The following is a 15,097-nucleotide window of genomic DNA, read 5'->3' as shown; positions in this document are numbered from 1 at the left end:
GAAGCAACAGAAAACTCCAACGCAAAACCCTCTGGCTGATGAATTGGCTGCCAGACATAAACGCAAAGAGAAAAAGAAGAGGGAAATGGACAGGGCTGAAAGGCAAGGGATTCTTCCTGGATACCGAGGTGAGGAAAGTAGACAGAAGAAGGCGGCTCAGCAGAACCTGAAGACACAGAACAACGTTACTGAGCCAGGAAGAGCTGTTCATCATCAATCGGTCGTTCTAGATTGTGACAGTCACTGTGACATTGCTGACAACAACACAAGTCTTGAAATACGTAAAAAAATCGTGTACGACCAACTTTCACTGATAAAGAAAAAAGAAGATATGAAAAGGACTTCTATGGAGGAAAAGGTAATGGAAGACATTAAACATCGGGAAGCTGCACAGCAGAAGGTTGAAAAACTGGAGAAGGAGAAAAAAGCTGCAGCTAACATTTGTCTGATTGATTCGTGGGGTTCCCAGATACGACGCAAACAGCAGGAGAAAAAGGAACTTCGTGAGGCTGAGAGGAGAGACATGCTGTCCTTAATTGAGCTGGACAGAGTGTGTGGAGGTGAAAGAAGAAAAATCAGCCATCAGAAATGCAAACAGCCTGTTCAGGGGACTCTGCCAGCAGCAAGACCAGGGAGAAGCAGCTCCAAGTCCTGTGAGGGAAAAACCAGCAATGCTTGCAGATCTTCAATGAGTCGTCAGAAGGTTAGCAGTACCACGCCTGTCAGACTTCCCTCACTGGACTCTAGCTCTATACACCTCCCTGAGGATTGCCAAAAGACTGAGAATGACATTGTAAAACTCCCATCCATTCCCATACAAAATGAATAATTGTTTCTCAGCTGGCCAAGGAATGTGAGGGGATTCCCCTGGAGCTGAGGAGAGGGAAGTCTGGGCCTCCATACTTAGGCTTCCGCCCCCACGACCCGACAAGCAGAAGAAAATGGATGGATGGATGGATGGATGGATGGATGGATGGTTCTTCAAATTTGTTTACATAACATCTTTGTAAGATTGTTAGCTACGTCAGACATATGAGGCCTTATCTTTGAAGGTAGCATACACGGTATTAGTAAGTTTAAGTTATTGGTCGTCATTTTAACAAAAGGTTTTCTCTGGGTGCGCCAGTTTTCCTACAAAAACGATAGACAGACTGATAGATAGACAGATAGATAGATAGATAGATAGATAGATAGATAGATAGATAGATAGATAGATAGATAGATAGATAGATAGATAGATAGATAGATAGATAGATAGACCGATAGACAGATAGATAGATAGATAGATAGATAGATAGATAGATAGATAGATAGATAGATAGATAGATAGATAGATAGATAGATAGATAGATAGATAGATAGATAGATAGATAGATAGATAGATAGATAGATAGATAGATAGATAGATAGATAGATAGACCGATAGACAGATAGATAGATAGATAGATAGATAGATAGATAGATAGATAGATAGATAGATAGATAGATAGATAGATAGATAGATAGATAGATAGAGATAAATAATTGTCTTTATTAGTAAAATTAAGTAATCCTACTTCAAATATAAGTTTTCTCTGGGTGCTCCAGTTTCTCTAAAAACACAAGTCACAGACAGACATTGTAATTTGCTCTCTTAGTAAAATCAAATAATCTTGCTTTAAACAAAAGGTTTTCTCTGGGTGCTCCAGTTTTCCTACAAAAACGACAGACAGACAGACAGACAGACAGACAGACAGACAGACAGACAGACAGACAGACAGACAGACAGACAGACAGACAGACAGATAGATAGATAGATAGATAGATAGATAGATAGATAGATAGATAGATAGATAGATGTGAGGCCTTTTAATTGTTATAATTAAAAAGCCTCAAACTTATGACATTAAAAGTGTCATAATAATGACACTTTATTATGTCATTATTATGACATAATAAATCATTATATATATATATATAATGATGACATTAAAAGTGTCATAATAATGACACTTTTAATGTCATCATTATATATATATATGTAGACATATATACATATCACTCTTTCCAATTCTATATATATATATAGATATATATATATACATATATATATATATATGTATGTGTATAAACACATATCACTCTTTCCAATTCAATATATATATATATATGTATGTACGGTGGCCCTGAGGTGCAAAGCACAACAACATTAACGAAAACAGAACGACATTAACGAAAACACAACACATTAACGAAAACACAACGGAAAAGGTATGTCCCAGTGGGAGACCTAAGAAATCGCTGATTGGACTACAGCTCGTTTTACTTTTGAACCGGAAGTTATTCTGGCTACAACGTGTTTTTTAATAACATGAATGTTCTCGGTGATCCAAACCTTACTACTGCTATTCGAGAGTCTTTTGACTCAGGACATACATATGAGGTGATACTGGACATGCTTCGGACCAACCACAAAGTGTCAGTTAGTATGCGTTCACTAAAGACTTATTTAAAAGAAGTGGGGCTACATAGAAGACACAACTACTCTCCACTTCGGGAAGTGAGGCGTGCCATTACGGCCGAGCTGAGAGGACCAGGGCAATTATTTGGCTATCGGACCATGTGGCAAGTTCTCAAACAAAAACACAACCTGTGTGTCAAACGTGATGTTGTAATGAGACTGCTGAGGCAGCTGAACCCTCAAGGCATCGCTCTGAGGACTCGCAGGAGATTTACAAGGCGCACCTATCACTCTATGGGGCCCAATTACATATGGCATGTAGACGGCTACGACAAACTGAAGCCATTCGGCTTGGCCATCTCAGGATGCATTGATGGATTTTCGAGAAGAATGATGTGGCTTGTTTGTGGGGCAACAAACAACAATCCTTCTGTCATTGCCCAGCATTATATAAACTGTGTCAAGAGTCTTGGAGTGATACCAATGAGACTACGAACAGACCTCGGCACAGAGAACGGGACTGTGGCAGCAATACAGTGTACCCTCCGCCATGCGCACACGGATTATTATGCTGGGTCATCAAGCCACAGTTACGGATCATCCACAGGGAATCAACGCATCGAGTCATGGTGGTCTTTTTTCAGAAGAGGAAGGTGGGTACATATCTGTGTTTTTCAGATGTCAAGTACAGCGAAAGCTGATCACGGTCTGAAATCCGTGGAAGCATACAGTCTGAGTTTAAAAAGGATTTGTAAAGTAGGTCCAAACTCTTCGTGTGAAAAACAAGGTTCTGGTGACTTTAGTAACATACAGTACACGTAAGCTCTATGTTAGTTAAGCAAATTTTGCAGGTTCTGCAGTAAGTACTACAATACATATTTGTGATATTAATTTTAGTATTACACACAGGTGGGTAGAGTACTCAAAAATCGTTATGGAGTAATAGACGTTACATACTTTTACTGTTTATAAATAAAGGATGAGGTGAAAGCTACTTCTAAGCTTGTGGTTTGTTTATTGTTGTCATGGCAACTCCATAGGAAGTGCCTATGGAGTTGGCAGTCACATAGCTGTCGTTTTGCCAGTTAACATGCCATATTGAATTAGTTTCAAACATTTATTTTCATAAGGCTTTAGCAAATATTTTGTTTCCAAATTAGAATTTTTCATTGTTTGGTTACAGATGCTATACAAATTTTTAGTTTGTACTTGGAAAATTAGGATGCGATATTCAGTTTGACATAGATTTAGAGCATGCTTTCAATGTTATGGACATGGAGAAAGACAGACAATCTTTTAATCATTTTAAAATGAAAAAGAACAGAACCGTTTCTAATTCAATGTATCCTCAGGTCTCAGTTTTGGATGGACTTGTTTGGAGATTTAAGAGACTCCGGAAACTTCAACGGAAGCGTTGAGCACCAGTGCTTGCTCAGATTCTGCTTCACCAGAGTTCTGCAGAAAGACCTGGATGAATGCAAAAATCTCTGGAATAACCACAGGATCCGGCCAAGCAGACTTGCATCATGTCCTGGGGGGATTCCAAACGAACTCTATCTCTTGCCTCACAGGTAATTGACATCTTCACAAATAGAAATAATGCTTGACATTACATAATAATGCAGAAGTGTTGTTAGCACAAGTTAGGATATCTATTATCTATGTACAAGTATGTACAAGTAACCTATAGCTGTTAATGTATAGTGTATCACAAAAGTAAGTACACCCCTCACATTTCTGCAGGTATTCAAGTATATGGGATGACACCAACAAAATGACACTTTGACACAATGAAAAGTAGTCTGATTACCAAGCATGTCTCCAGACCTAAACCCAATAAAACATCTTTGACATGTCCTCCAAGCCCAGGAGAGTTAAGGCAGTTTTGGTAAATAATGGTGGCCACACCAAATATTGACACTATAGAAATCTTCACTAAGGGGTGTACTCACATTAGTTGCCATTAGTTTAGACATTAATGGCTGTATATAGTTAGTTTGCGGGAAGAATAAATGTACATTCTTACATAAGCTGCACTCAGACTACTTTTCATTGTGTCAAAGTGTCATTTTGTCAGTGTTATCCCATGAAAATATATACTTAAATATCTGCAGAAATGTGAGGGGTGTACTCACTTTGTGATACACTGTATAAGCTGTCACTGATAGTGCTCACTTATACTGTGTCATATAGCCAGCAAACCCCCCCCAAAAAACAGACAATTACAAGTACTTGTACTAAATATATAAAATATTTGTCACAATTCTATTACTAATTATATTCTGACTTTGCAGATATGGTTCAAGAGATTGTGGATTTCCTGTTGAGGACAGTGATCTGGATGTTTTCCCAGAAGCAAGTCAGGTGACAGATTTGTGTGGTGATAAAGACATCGAGGAATACCTACAGCAAGTCATGCAACAACATGGACAACAGCAGTCACAAAACTGGGAGTCAGCTATGGAACTGTATTTATTCCTCAAACACATAGCAAGGCTGTAGACACAAACAACCTGAATAAATTTTTTTTTATATTTTGTGTCCTGTTCATTTTACTCAAATGAAAACTCATTGTTATGGTAAGAACATATAACATAAAATATTATCTATTTTTAGATATTTTCATATGATAGCAAAATCATATGAAAATCATATGAAATCATGCTGATAACTATGAATAAACTGCCACTTTAGAAGGATAGCCCTTCTAAAGTGGCAGTTTATTCATAGTTATCAGCTCATGAAGTCAACAATCCCTTTGGGCAAATTCTGTTATTTGAGACTGGTGTATGTCTGGTTTAGGCTCACGATACGGGCATTTGTCAAAGCTCTACAATATAAAATTTTGTATCATTTTAAAAGGGAATACACTCGGCTTTCATTTAAGCCAAGCTTCGAATCTGACCAACTCGGAGGTCACCACAGCTTGTTAAACAGAAATAACACAAACTCTTTTTGCCTTACCAAGAAACATTGTTTTTAGTCCAGTGGTATCCAGGGACATCAGGGACACAAGAGTTGACAACTGAAATACTCAGACTAAGAAATCTGGAAATGTATACCATATACTGTTTTTTAGATTAGTCCACCATTATGTAATCCATAATAACCACATAAAAACATGACTGCATGGTAGTATAGATTTGGTACATTTCAGGATTTCTTAGTCTGAGTATTTCAGTTGTCAACTCTTGTGTCCCTGGATACCATTGGATTACAAACAATGTTTCTTGGTTAGGCGAAAAGGATTCATGTTATTTTGTTTTAACAAGCTCTGGTGACCTGAGTTGGTCAGATTCAAAACTTGGCTTAAATGAAAGCCGAGTGTATCCCCTTTTAAGATGATACAAAAAACTATATTATGGACATATTAGAAATGCCCGGACCGTGAGCCTAAACCAGACATACACCACTCTAAAAAAAAATACAGAATTTGCCCTAACGGATTGTTGTCTTCATGAGCTGATGTCCCTTTCAAAGCTATCACTTTGAAAAGGACATCATATTATCTAATCTTTTCAGAAATTATGGCAAGGCTTTGCCACCCAGAAATGGAGAACAACATGGACCCATGGAGCAACCATCACAAAATTAGCTGAATGCCAACAGCATTAGAACAAGACTGCCAAGAAATCTCTTCTTTCAGTTTCAGTAGCATCCGAATCCCGGAGCATTTTGTATTCCAAAGTCCATGTTAGCCCTAAAAGCAGCGTAAGATTCCAAAAGTGGCAGTTTCAGTGTATTTGCACAGGTGTTTGCAACAGGAAAGGGTGAATCACTCAAAAACTCAAGATGTGGGGATGGCATCATGCCTGCTGGTGGAATCGCTGTCAGACCTGTAGCAAACATCAGGACTTCCTCTAGACATACAGCAGTGTTTTTCTCTGAAAAATTAAAAGCAATGTAGTTAATAGATAATGCATTGCACAAATGATTTATTTTTATGTATGCTTTCCTCCTAATAAAACAAAGGAAAAAAAACAATTTTAGAATAAAACACAATCCGTCCTTACTAACCTTCGCAATCAAGCAAATAATCTGCCCAGAAGACGATAGTTTTGCCCTCCTTTTGCCGCCTATTGGTTCCTACTGGGCTGAGATCTGGTTTGAACATGGTCTCCAAGTCTGAAGCAGTCAGGGCCTTGGCAGAGAAACATAGGACTGGGGACAGGACACTGGAATGCTGTTGCAGTGCAGCGAAAAACCCCAGACTTGCCAGTCCATCTTTGAATCTGTTAAGGATAAAAACATACACACTGCACTTTATTCATAGCATAGATATGAGGTATTCTAAGTCCTGTGTAAATGTGAACCACATTGTAGTACAATATGTCTAAAAAGAAAAGAAAATTAAATATACAAAGTAAAGCTAACCTTTCACAGTGCTCAAAAATCATCATTAAAAGTAAAAATTTATCATTTCAAACTTTAAAAAAAAATGTTTTCACTGTGCAAAAAAAACAAAATTGTGTCATGCAACAGTATATTTTTAGAAATCACATTGAAAAATTATTCATGTGCCATACCTATGATTAATCTGACAATGATTAAAAATATATATATATATATTTATGATGAGAAAAGAAGATTATACCTATTGTACATAAAATTCTGAATGGATGATAAAAGTGGTGAAACTCAGAATTTGGAAAGTATTGCTCAATATATTACAACATTTCACATAATTATTCAGAAGGACACACAAAGATGTTACCAACCAAAGATAAAAAACAAAATCAATTAAGGAAAGAAGCTTGTTAAATTTGATATCTGATCAAGTAATTTCATATCTATAATTTGATCACAATTTTTTATACCCAATTAGTTTTTCATAATAAATTACAACGTCATGATATCAGTGGCAGGTGTGAACAACTGGAAATATGTCATTGATCTTGAGTATTGAGCATCGAATTTTAGAATAGTTTTAAAATCTTTATAACATAATATAATATTAATAGCTCACTGTTTAGTAATTACCGTTGAATGGCACTGTGGTTTCTGTCAAGGATGTACCATCTGAGATACTCCTCTACAAAAGTTTTCTTCTCAGAAATCTTCACACTTCTGAAGCAACCAGCAGTTTGGAACATCCCGCTGTTTTGAAAAATTATATTTAGCAGAGATTCATCTGATTCAGCTTCCAGGACCTATAAAACAAGCAGTTTATTATAAGAAGAAGTACAGAACTATCAATTTGACAACTTCTTCGTTATGAATACAAAAATAGCATAAACATTTTGTGCATTTGTGATTTCACATTTCTTGAGATAGGCTGAAATCAGGCCTTTCAAAACAAAAAGATTTGTCAAGCTTTGAGAAAACGAAATTACTATTTTGTTATAATAATTTCCTAATCTTAATCTGAACGTGAAAATAATCTCCAGTTGGCATACAATAAATCTATTTCCTAAACCTAGGTCATTTCCTACCTGCTTTAGAACTTTCCCTATCTCCTCATCTTGAACATCTTCAACAGTGGCGCTGAAACTTGGATTCCCTATCATGTAGTTGACCAGGTTCTTTGAGAGAAAATGTGGTGCCGGTCCCCCATGTACAATCGATACAGCAATCATCTTTCCTGCTAAAAAATACTCATCTTCCCTGGCAGCTGTTGTACAGAGCAAATTATTACTGTGGGTAATTAAATCTTAGATCTGCTTATGACAGACACATAAGCACATGTTTCTGCAAATTTTTATTTTAGAAGTACTACCACTTCACTAACTAAGGTTAGTTAGGTTCACTAACCCAAAAATGACTCACCTCTCGAATTGCACCCAACGTAACGAGCTTCTGGGGGTCCATCAAAGATAGGACGATTTCTCAGAATGGCCATAAGAAGTGTGAGAAACTCACGCCTCGGGCCACCTGTGTCCAACCCTTCCTCCAAACAGCCAGCATCATCGTTAAATTTGATGAACATGTCATTCTTGTCGGAGTATGTGCTCCTCTGAAAGCCCCGAACAGCTCAGCTCCATCCCACACATCAGTACGACATATGTTGAACCGGCTGACTTTCTTGTGGTCAATATTCTTGGCCAGTTCTGCAATAATATCATGTGGCTGCACGTTTGTTTGTCTAGAAAAAATAAACTTATTTTAAAACAGTTGATTGATCACACTTAGCATTATGTAATTACGTTCAGGACCAGGATGCAGATTAATTTAATACAAAATATTGAAATTACTAACAAATGTTCTTCTGGGGGCAGGTCCTGCTTTTTGTCTTCTGTAAAATATTCAATCTCATCATCATCATCATCAATAACAATGGGCTCAAAGAGAGTGGTGTAGTCTCTGTGGAGAAAAAACATGCACAATATAGATGAGGTAAAAAAAAAAAAAAAAGCATAAAGGTGTACTTCCAACTTTCCTTCACAAAACATTCAATTTATGTCAGAAATTACATATACAACATCCAAAGTACATAAATTTACAATAGATGTATCAGTATTACTTTGTCATGATGACACTACAAACACACTTCTTTTTTATGACAGAAGCCCCTACACACCTTTAACAGGAGCTCTGGACAGTGAGACATTGACTGGTGCCTGGATTGTTGCCATTGTTATCCAAGTCCATAACCTGAAAACAGAGAAAAGACAAGAGTAAAACTTAATGATTGACTAACCTGCAGTTCTTTTAATATTTAAATATTTTACTTAAAGGTTTGAGATAAAAATCTGTGGATTGTTGTGTGAGATAATAAAAAGTTTGTACCTGTTGTACTTCATTTGCAAGTACAAGATCCCCAACGCCATTCCTTAGAGGACAATGAAAAAACATATTAATGGGTATTTTGAGCATATGCTGTCAAAGTATAAATTATGGGATCACCCAGTTTTCTTCAATGTCTCAATCATTTTATTGCACTGTAACTCCTCTGTCCGTCATCTGACTAAAACAGACATAATTTAAAACATGGAATGCCTAAAAGCAGTTTTGGCAGTACAATGCCATCTTTATAGAAGCAAAGTGATTTTACTCATTATCGCAAAAAACATGCAAAACTATTTGACAAAAGTTATTTGCTGAAACTCTTGTGAACCTTTTTGTTATATTTATCTAAACAACTGTATACTTGTAAAATGTATAAGACATTGAAGAAAGCAAGGGTAGTGTAATAATTATTTCCACGCCAGTATATTCAACATTTAAAAACAAACATCTTGAAAAAAAATACAAATGCTTCCCAGGACATGTTCCCATAACCACATAATTTAAAAATATCCACATTCAACATGTCACCAGTACGTACTGTATGAAAATTCACTGAAGGCTATAATACTTTTGATACACATACACACACCATGCTATGGCATGTACCTAAAATATAACTTACTCTGTTTCTGCCACCTTTTGCAAAGGACTGCTTTCATCCATAGGTTCCCATGGCTGAAGAAAATGAAACACAATTTCACATAAAAACATCGGCATAGTCCTATGAAGCTTAGGTAAAATGCTCTTGTTGTGGTCACTCAACCAAATACAAACAAAAGACCAAATACATTTTAAGTTGTACTTACCAGTGTATCAGCAAGATCAAACTCGGAGTTTTTTCTAATAACAACCTCCGGGTCGGAATCGGACGAGTCTGACAATTTTCCAACTGATAAACAAGGAAAAAAAGACAAAACAAGCCAATTTAACTTCTACTAAGTGATAGTACCGTGTTCGGTCAACTATATTGAAGAGCCATCCATCCATCCATCCATCCATCCATTTTCTTCTGCTTGTCGGGTCGTGGGGGCGGAAGCCTAAGTATGGAGGCCCAGACTTCCCTCTCCTCAGCTCCAGGGGAATCCCCTCACATTCCTTGGCCAGCTGAGAAACAATTATTCATTTTGTATGGGAATGGATGGGAGTTTTACAATGTTATTCTCAGTCTCTTGGCAATCCTCAGGGAGGTGTATAGAGCTAGAGTCCAGTGAGGGAAGTCTGGCAGGCGTGGTACTGCTAACCTTCTGACGACTCATTGAAGATCTGCAAGCATTGCTGGTTTTTCCCGCACAGGACTTGGAGCTGCTTCTCCCTGGTCTTGCTGCTGGCAGAGTCCCCTGAACAGGCTGTTTGCATTTCTGATGGCTGATTTTTCTACTTTCACCTCCACACACTCTGTCCAGCTCAATTAAGGACAGCATGTCTCTCCTCTCAGCCTCACGAAGTTCCTTTTTCTCCTGCTGTTTGCGTCGTATCTGGGAACCCCACGAATCAATCAGACAAATGTTAGCTGCAGCTTTTTTCTCCTCCAGTTTTTCAACCTTCTGCTGTGCAGCTTCCCGATGTTTAATGTCTTCCATTAACTTTTCCTCCATAAAAGTCCTTTTCATATCTTCTTTTTTCTTTATAAGTGAAAGTTGGTCGTACACGATTTTTTGACGCATTTCAAGACTTGTGTTGTTGTCAGCAATGTCACAGTGACTGTCACGATCTAGAACGACCGATTGATGATGAACAGCTCTTCCTGGCTCAGTAACGTTGTTCTGTGTCTTCAGGTTCTGCTGAGCCGCCTTCTTCTGTCTACTTTCCTCACCTCGGTATCCAGGAAGAACCCCTTGCCTTTCAGTCCTGTCCATTTCCCTCTTCTTTTTCTCTTTGCGTTTAATTTAATCCATTCATTCTCTTACACCTTTATCCCACTAGGATCAGGAATGCTGCTGGTGCCTATCTGCAGCAGCCAATTAGCAACAGGCACAGTACACCCTGGACAAGTCTGTTGCAGGGCATCACAGACAGGAAACACAACCATGCACACTCACACCAAACGAGAAATTTAGAAAACCCAATTAACCTGACTGTGAGAGGAACCTAGAGCAGGACTTCATGTATTTTGTCTCAAAACTTGTAGTGTTTGGTCTCCAACCTTGCTCCTCAAACTCCTGCAAAACTCTATGCTAGCATACGCAAAACTTTCTGCTTGCTTTTGGAACAAAAAGGCACCATCACCTGGCAGCCTCTCAGTGAATAGAAAAAAAGTGTACTGGATGCATTTGTTTCCTTCAAGCACAGGTGAGCCTGTGTATGGGTGAATATGGCTACTTTCAATTGTAGCAACCTGAACCACTCACCAGATGTAGGAAGAAACAGCTTCCGCTTTCTGCTCCATGTTAAACTAAACACCCACCAGCAGATGCTAACAGTATTCTGATCAACTGTGTTACAGCATAGTCATGACATGATATCAAGCCAACCTGAAAATGTGTGCTCTTTAATATTGGCTATCAATAGTAGCCACACAGGCACACCCACTAGAAGGAAACAAATGCACCCAGTACAACACTTACATCTTTGTTCAAAAAGCAAGCAGAGAATGTTTCGTTGATGAGCAGAGTTCTGTGAGAGCACAAGAACAAAGGTTGGTGTACAAACATTACACATTTTGACAAAAAAAGACATGTAATCCTGCTTTCAAATTGAAAATATTGACTCTCAAATTATGGCAGAAAAATTCCCCCATATCTTAGCAGGAAGAATGTACAGAAAACTATAATGCTCAGATAAGCAGCCTCACAGAAACGTATACACACAAACTATCCCTGACCTGCTTTTCTCATAATAAAATAGTTTAGTTTATTTAAAAATTAAAACCAGTTAATATTCAATAAACTAATTGAAGACCTCACCAGAGCTTCCTCGGTCGCTTCACCTTTCTTCAACAGCATCACTATTCTAGCACTGCTATTCTCCTGAATATCAAATATAATATAATACAATATAATTCACATGTTAAGTGATCAGTATTATCAGGTGTTGTGTGGCCATTGCTCACAGTGACATTAAACTTTAAACAACAACAAAAAAGGCAAATTTTGCTGCTGTTTCATTTCCTTGTGATGAAATAGAACATTGTGGCTAGAGTAGCTATGTTTTTAGACAAAGTTAGCAGTAAAATTTCAAAATCAAATATTTTTCGCAACTGCTGTGAAATTATTAGGGGGGACAAATGTGCCTGCCTCCAGTATTGTGGGGGACACGTCCCCCCCGGTTCTAGGAGGACCTAGAATGCTGGCAGACTGCACAGGTATATGCACGGACATGTGGAGGGTAGCTAACTACTCTGGCAGCTTGTGGAGGGTAGTCGGCGGCTCTGGTGGCTGGCGATGGAGGAGCTCGGGCCTTGGAAGGCAGTCCGGAGGCTGGTTTGAACCAGCGCAGGAAGGCTCGGAGGAGCTAGCCGCAGGCAGAACGCAGGCTCTGCCTGCACAACAAAAATGATGGCTTGGGAGGAGCGCTGGGGGTCTCGGAAAGAACGCTGGGAAGAAGCTTAGCTGGATGCCCGCTTACCAGGGCTGGCGTTTCTGCTGCTGCAGGTGACACGGAGACCTTAGCTGCAAGAGATGAGGAATCTGGAGCAGTTGAAGACGAGGTTTCTGTTGTTGATAGAGTTGTGGAAAAAACTATTGCCAAACACTGTTCAGGTAAAATCACTCAATCAGGTTTACTTATGAATTGTGCACAACTCAGAGAGCTCGTAGGACAATCAATAATGAAGCAATTCTGGATGAAAAGCTCTACCAGGCAGAGACAACATATGAGTTTTATACCAAGGATAAAGGTTCCAAAACAAGAGGCAAGACAGTCTGGTTCTAATGCAGCTGTGGAAAACAACTCCCAACCCTGTACATGTAACCCAAATAGTTTTATGTTTGTTCGACCATACAGGAACTTAGAATTAACATATGGCAATACAACTAGCAGATGTGACCTTATTGTAATTTTCCACTTCAATAGTTTTCGCTGAACGAATCAGTCATAGAACTCGAAAACTGTTTCTAACATAAAAGAGTCATTTTTAAACTGTTCAAAGAGTGGACAAAAATCCTCCTCTGAAGCTAAATCAAAAATGTTCTGATGCACCGGGGAAATGTCAGTGGAAGCCGCCGTGATTGTTGAAGGGGTGAAGTAATCCTGTTGAGGGGTGGGAAACACTTTCTTCAGCTGATCATAATTTGACTCCAGTCCCAGTTCCTCCAGCAGCAGTGGAGAAGGCAAGATCTCAGCATCCTGGTATAAATCCTTCTGGACCAACTCCAACTGCTGCAGGATCCATCTCTCTCGGTCTGTATCCATTTCTGGTCATTTGACACAGCAATCCTCACCGTAGTACTTTTGGTCAGATCCTTCTGTCATGAATGGCAGAGTTGTAGTGTTGAGGATTGACATGGTTGGACCCAGGTTGTAGTGTGAAATTCTGATTTTAATGATAAAGTACACAAAATGCAGGAAACACGGAACATAGACCCAAGTAGATGCACAAAACATGGATCTGACGAGGGGCAAGTGACACAAGCAGGGTTAAATACACAGGGGGTAATCGGGAAAAACAAGGGACAGCTGGAAACAATCAAGGGGAAGACGCAACAACAAAGAGACTCAATTAACTGAAAAGACACAAAATCCAAATCCTCACATAACCGCTTAATTCTTCAGTATTTACCCTAATCCGTCCACTTGGGATTGTGTTAGGTCTCCTTCTGTTTTACAGAGGGTCAGATCCTACTTAACAATGCTGGTGGTGTATCAAACCCCACTTAACACGGCCTACTGGCATGCTGTTATGTGTTGTGGTGGTATTAATTCATAACAAGGATCAGGTTGGCTTCCTCTGTGTTACAGCCAGGAACACAGAGGAGCTATCTAACTGTGTTCACTCGACTGCATGAAGGCATCTAACGTAAACTCTGGTCTTTGTATTTTGTGTTGCACTACATCAGTGTTGCAGCAGCAGATTGGCTTCCTCTGTGTTACAGCCAGTAACACAGAAGATGTAGTAGTACGTTTTTTCACTGTTTGGGATGCAAGAGCTCCTGTTTCGTTTTCGCCTCAGAGTCCAATCGGACCCTTACACCAGAGCGTCAGCATCAACTGTGTCATTTTCACTTCAGTGAGGAGCTCAACCATGCCCCACTTCTCTACCCAGCATCAGAAGTAACTGTCGTTTTCGCTTTGGTGGGGTCTGCTCGGACCCTGAGTCAGCATCAACTATACTGCTCAGAAAAATAAAGGGAACACTTTAAGTGTTAAACACCTGTTTAAGTGTTCCCTTTATTTTTTTGAGCAGTGTATATTGCTTCAGACTGATACACATGAGGGTTAAACAATGCTTTAACTTAATGTATAGACCCCTAAGTGGCTTGTTATAAACCTTGATCAATCTTGGTTTGACTATCATTGGGAGGGGGATTGTGGTAATGGCCAAAACACCCCGGGATCCTGCGGTTCACTACTGATGATGAGTTTCAAATGATCAAATATACATACCAGCTTATAAGATTTTTATTGTAAATGTGTATATATATACAGCCCTGGAAAAATTCATAGATCACTGCATTGAACCCTATTGAAAACCTTAGTTATTCTACCAGATATTGATTTATTAACTCTTCTTGAATTAAAACATTAATATAGTTATTTCTAAATGAATATGAACTTGTTTTCTTTGCATTATTTGAGTTCTGAACGCACTGCATCTTCTTCGTTATTTTGACCATTTCTCATTTTCTGTAAATAAATTTTGTGAAAGGATTAGTTTTTCTGTGTGTTTATATAGGTATCTGTGTCAGTTGAGTTCCCATGTTGTCCTGTCTACCCTTGATTAATCCCAACTGTGTCTAGTTCCCTTGATTACCCCCTGTGTATTTATACCCATCT

The 15,097-nt window shown here is 38.7% G+C and overlaps 1 protein-coding gene and 1 long non-coding RNA gene across 4 annotated transcripts; one reads left to right on the top strand and one right to left on the bottom strand.

Moving 5' to 3' along the window:
- Nucleotides 1-3,756: 3,756 nt before the first annotated feature.
- On the top strand, nucleotides 3,757-5,043 carry LOC116713892 (uncharacterized). The gene is made up of 2 exons (XR_004337936.1): nucleotides 3,757-4,011; nucleotides 4,735-5,043. It is a non-coding gene; the product is annotated as an uncharacterized LOC116713892 (long non-coding RNA).
- A 95-nt stretch (nucleotides 5,044-5,138) lies between these two features.
- LOC116713891 (G2/M phase-specific E3 ubiquitin-protein ligase-like) lies at nucleotides 5,139-8,759 on the bottom strand. 3 transcript variants are annotated; one of them, XR_004337935.1, is made up of 4 exons: nucleotides 8,636-8,759; nucleotides 7,421-8,522; nucleotides 6,458-6,581; nucleotides 5,139-6,324 (listed from the first exon to the last, which is right to left on the bottom strand). XR_004337935.1 is itself a non-coding variant. In XM_032554164.1 (4 exons), the coding sequence occupies exons 1-4, from the start codon at nucleotides 8,246-8,248 to the stop codon at nucleotides 6,089-6,091; spliced, it is 663 nt and encodes a 220-aa protein (XP_032410055.1). In that variant the 5' UTR covers nucleotides 8,249-8,387; the 3' UTR covers nucleotides 5,139-6,088. The 3 variants fall into 3 exon arrangements, 1 of the variants encoding a protein (XP_032410055.1); XR_004337934.1 differs by having other exon boundaries at nucleotides 6,458-6,672; nucleotides 8,636-8,737; XM_032554164.1 differs by lacking the exon at nucleotides 8,636-8,759 and having other exon boundaries at nucleotides 6,458-6,672; nucleotides 7,421-7,590; nucleotides 8,207-8,387.
- Between the last annotated feature and the right edge of the window lie 6,338 nt (nucleotides 8,760-15,097).

Source organism: Xiphophorus hellerii, chromosome 23 (assembly GCF_003331165.1).
Source record: "Xiphophorus hellerii strain 12219 chromosome 23, Xiphophorus_hellerii-4.1, whole genome shotgun sequence".
Taxonomy (NCBI): domain Eukaryota; kingdom Metazoa; phylum Chordata; class Actinopteri; order Cyprinodontiformes; family Poeciliidae; genus Xiphophorus; species Xiphophorus hellerii.
Note: the sequence above shows the minus strand (reverse complement) of the source record. Positions and strands in the feature narration are given on the sequence as shown.